This window comes from the organism of the source record quoted next, mitochondrion (genome assembly GCF_042453785.1).
Source record: "Malus x domestica mitochondrion, complete genome".
In the NCBI taxonomy this organism is placed as follows: domain Eukaryota; kingdom Viridiplantae; phylum Streptophyta; class Magnoliopsida; order Rosales; family Rosaceae; genus Malus; species Malus domestica.
In genome coordinates, this window is record NC_018554.1 from 7,971 (window position 1) to 12,733 (window position 4,763).

General features: G+C 43.5%; 2 protein-coding genes across 2 annotated transcripts; both read right to left on the reverse strand.

Annotated features, from left to right (window-relative positions):
- Positions 1 to 658: 658 nt before the first annotated feature.
- On the reverse strand, positions 659 to 1,486 carry MRV66_mgp37 (Sec-independent protein translocase protein). Its single transcript has one exon. The coding sequence runs from the start codon at positions 1,484 to 1,486 to the stop codon at positions 659 to 661; it is 828 nt and encodes a 275-aa protein (YP_006666109.1).
- An 844-nt stretch (positions 1,487 to 2,330) lies between these two features.
- cox1 (cytochrome c oxidase subunit I) lies at positions 2,331 to 3,818 on the reverse strand. The gene has a single exon. The coding sequence runs from the start codon at positions 3,816 to 3,818 to the stop codon at positions 2,331 to 2,333; it is 1,488 nt and encodes a 495-aa protein (YP_006666110.1).
- Positions 3,819 to 4,763: the final 945 nt, after the last annotated feature.

Below are 4,763 nucleotides of genomic sequence, written 5' to 3' on the forward strand. Positions count from 1 at the left end.
GTGCAAGTCTGTCTATGATTCAGAGTATAGGTGGTGTTGAAGCTGGCTTATTCATGCTAGTCATCTTAGAGCTATGAGTCAGAACAATGTTCACCAACTCTTTTATAGTAATCTTGTTCATATATCGAAAAAGCTTTTGAATATGAGTTTAAATTGTTATAAAAAAGTGTTTTGTTGTCTCCTCCCCAAGGTAGCATTGCCGAGCGGGCGATCCCTGTCTTGTTTATGCAGCTAGCTTTTCTCCGTGGTACTCCAATTCTATTTGTGAGAGCTCGGCTACTTTTTTAAAAGGTGGTTACCTTAATTCTCAATAAAAATGCCTACCTATAAAGCGCTGAGTTGAAGAGGGAACAAGTCCCAAGATGATAAGTGGGGAAAAAGTAAAATTTTAATCTCTTCAAAGCTGAGCTTTTCGGTTCGCTCCCCCTATGTGGTCGGCCTTCTTACCAGTCTGCCCCCTTTCTCTTGATGGAATATAAACCCGAGCTCCAGCTTAGCTTGCGTTCTTCACCGGCGCTCGCCGGATGTATAACTCATCCCGCTCCAAAGGTAACGAGTCTTCTGTGTGTTAGAATCTTTACGGGAATGAATCGCATATGTTGGTTGAGAATTGCTCGGGAATTCATTGATAGTTATTTTGCCAGGTTCTAGGGTTGGGCTACTTTTCTTTTTTGTCGATCGAGCCGCTTTCCCTCATTCCACTCGTCCAGCCTTCTTCACGAACTTGTACAATAGACGCCACAAAGATAGCCAACTCTATTATCGAAGAAATAAGGAAACGGGCGACGGTTTGGCACCAGATATCCGGGGGTGTAGAAAGAGCAGCTGTGAGAAGCGGAAAAACCATCAAAAAACGACGATTGTTCGTGAAGGTTTCCACAGAAAGACCCCTTAGTTCTGGCAAACGGATCACAATTACAGGTACCTGGGAGCATACCGATGGAATGAACGAAATACGAACAGTTAACATAATATGGTCATAGATCTTAGGTTGTAACTTGATCATGAGCGAATTTGTTGATGTTGCACCCACGAAGTATGGAAAGTGCCAAACATTGGGAACTACCCGGGGAGGAGTTAGGAACAGGAACAAGGAGAAGCGAGAACCACTTAAATAGAGGAATCGATTGTATTTCGTCCTTTGTTCTCCATAGCAACTGGGGATCAAAAAGCACCAAATTTGATGACTTATTAAGGGAAAGACGAAATAAGAGCATGCTATTGAAGACGTTGCAACATATGTCGGGGAGGCCTCCGTTGATTGTGTACAAACAAAATACGAGTCCAAGGGCAGGGTAAGAAAGGGTTTAGCTAATGGAGATATTAACTCTTCCGGAAACCAGTAACGCGTAAACCATGTCAAACCAAGACCGATCAATATCCGAACGGAACGGATTCGAACTTCTCCTAGAATAGTTTCCGGTGCGAAATTAAATTCATAGGATATATATATGAGTAATTCAAAGGAAAAATAGAAATATTTGATAGGATCTGTTTCGGAAACGTAGAATGTAAGAAAAAAAAATGTTATGACTCCCCTACCAAATCAGTGAACTAGGTTTTGCTATTCCTTCGCGGAGATTTGCTGCTTAGCGCGGGAGCCGCTCGATTTGTCTCAAAAGAGACTCGCGCCCCTTCTGAAGTTCACGAATCCGCTCTTGTAATCGATGAACCTCAGCATGCTCCTGGTTACGCCGACGCTTAGCCAATTGGTCGTTTCGGTGTTGTTCCAATAACTGAGAAAAAGCATCGGCTTTTGATTCCATAACGCTGGAGTAGGAAGGCGATTCGTGCCGGTCCTTACAAAGGCTTTCAAAAATCTCGGAAAGCGCTTTCTGGTCGAACTCCACGCTCTCGAGAGCTACGCGAAGTAGCAAATCCAGATCCTCCGCTGGAATAAACAAAAGGGGGTCCTCCCGCCCGAAAAAAATGGTTTTGAATAGAGAAATCACCATTTCCGGGGTGGATACGGAGAATTCTAGCCGCATAAACGACTGGAAAGCGGAATCCTGCTCAGCAGGTGGACTACTGAGCAGCGTGGTATTGACACATTCGGGGTCTTGGTAAGGAAGATTCAAATAAAAATCTAGTAGCTCCCGTTCAGTAGGAAGAATTTTAAAAGTTCCAATAAAGGGTAAAAACCCACTGAAAAAAAAAGTAAAAAGAGAAAACGGGTCGCCCGTAATAAGAAGAAAAAGAAGAGAGACTTGTTCTTGCTCTCCCAATTCAGGAAGACGGAAGTCGCCGGTTGGGCTGGTCCAACCAAGAAAGGCATGGGGCATTGCTTGTTCTGTTAGGTTCTTAGTAGAAGTCGTCTACCTTTTCTTCTTTTACTTCACGGTTTCCTTGATAGCTGGAAGTTCTCCAAAAGTATGAAAAGCTGGAGGACTTTGTACCATCCATTCCAGTGTGGTTGAATTCTGTTCAACAGCCCAAGGACTTGGAGCGCATCTTTTGTTATTTCCACTGCTTGAAGTGATTGTTACGACCACGAAGAAACGACGAATCCCAACTACGGATATGTAAGAGCCAAAACTGCTAATGGCATTCCACCCAGCGTAAGCATCCGGATAATCTGGAATGCGACGTGGCATACCCGAAAGGCCTAAGAAATGCATTGGAAAGAAGGTCAGATTAACCCCGAAAAAAGTGATCCAAAAATGTATTTGCCCTAAAGTTTCAGGGTATGTCCGACCAAAGATTTTACCCACCCAATAGTGAAATCCTGCAAATAAAGCAAAAACGGCTCCCATAGAAAGTACATAATGGAAATGTGCAACCACATAATAAGTATCATGTAGAGCAATGTCTAGCCCAGAATTTGCCAGGACTATTCCAGTGAGTCCTCCTATGGTGAACAAAAAGATGAACCCTACAGCAAATAACATGGGTGTTTTGTATTGTATCGAGCCCCCCCACATGGTAGCGATCCAACTAAAGATTTTTATTCCAGTGGGGACGGCTATGATCATGGTAGCTGCGGTAAAGTAGGCACGGGTATCAACGTCTAAGCCCACAGTAAACATATGATGAGCCCAAACAAGAAATCCAAGAACACCTGTACTGATCATGGCATAAACCATGCCTAGATACCCGAAGACCGGTTTTCCCGAAAAAGTCGAAACGATATGACTTATGATACCGGATCCAGGCAGAATGGGAATATACACTTCTGGATGACCAAAGAACCGAAAGAGATGCTGGTATAATATGGGGTCTCCCCCTCCAGCGGGATCAGAAAAGGTTGTATTAAAGTTTCGATCGGTTAATAACATGGTAATTGCCCCCGCCAGTACCGGAAGTGATAATAAAAGTAGGAATGCTGTCACTAGAACGGACCACACAAATAGGGGTGATCTATGCATAGTCATTCCAGGTCCACGCATGTTGGAGATAGTTGTTATAAAATTGATAGAACCTAAAATGGATGAAACACCAGATAGATGAAGACTAGAAATTGCTAAATCAACAGCTCCTCCAGAATGGCTGGTAATACCACTTAAGGGCGGATAGACCGTCCACCCAGTGCCGCTACCCACTTCTACTAAGGCTGAGCTTAATAGGAGCAAGAGACTAGGTGGCAACAACCAGAATGAAATATTATTTAATCGTGGAAATGCCATGTCAGGTGCACCTATCAGAATCGGAACAGACCAATTACCAGATCCGCCTATCATCGCCGGCATAACCATAAAAAAGATCATTAAAAAAGCGTGAGCCGTTATTAAAACATTATAAAGTTGATGATTACCACCAAGAATTTGATCGCCGGGTCGTGCTAATTCCATACGAATCAGTACTGAGAAGCATGTGCCCATCACTCCAGCAATAGCACCGAAGATGAAATATAGAGTCCCTATATCCTTGTGGTTAGTGGAGAACAGCCATCGTGTCGTAAAATTGAGATTATTTCTTTCTTTCCTTGTCAGAGAGGGGCCGGAGCGGGGCTTTTTTATTGAAATGGGAAGGCCGGTTTAGTTTCCAAGGAAATACCGGAGGAACTCTCTATACACGGCGGAGAGATTCCCGTTTTGCTGGGCATCTTGGATCCAGTACCGCAGCATAGCTTCCACCAATCCTTTATCAAAAGGGGACTGGGGCTCATTCAGATTTAAACGACTCATAAAGTCGTTTATAAATGAAAGAGCTTCGGTCCTTATGGCACCCTCGCGAAAGGGCGAGTCTGCCAATATTTGAGCGAGCCGCTCAGTTGTTTCGCTCAAAAACAAATTGACGAGTTGCTCTAAGAGATTCGCCTTAAACTCTAACAGGCGAAGATCAAAGAGCTCATTGCTTAGGACATTACGGTAGTGTCCAATGGTCAGGGTGTCATCGAGAAACCCTCTGACTAAGGCTTCGTACTCGCCAAAGTTCATTTGCGGTGGCAAGCCGTCAATCAACCGGTTCTCTAGAAGTCGTATCCGAGCAAAGAGTTCCAATTCCGTCTCTTGGTTGAGTATACGAAATTGATCGACAACGTCGAGAGGTACTACATTATTGTTAGGTTCTTGATCAATAGGATTGAAAGGGGGATCATTGATAGGTATATTATGAACTGAATTGGAATCGGCGATTGAGCCAGAGTTCACGGCCAAAGAGTCCGAAAAAAAATGCATAAGATCGATGTCAGCAAAAGGTGCGTTTACCAAAAGCCAATTCCAAAAAAGCAAATAAAAGTAAGCGAACCCAAGCCTAACGAGTGGTCTACCTAAGAATAACATGATCATAGAAAATGTGAAATATTTGATAGGATCCATTTCGGA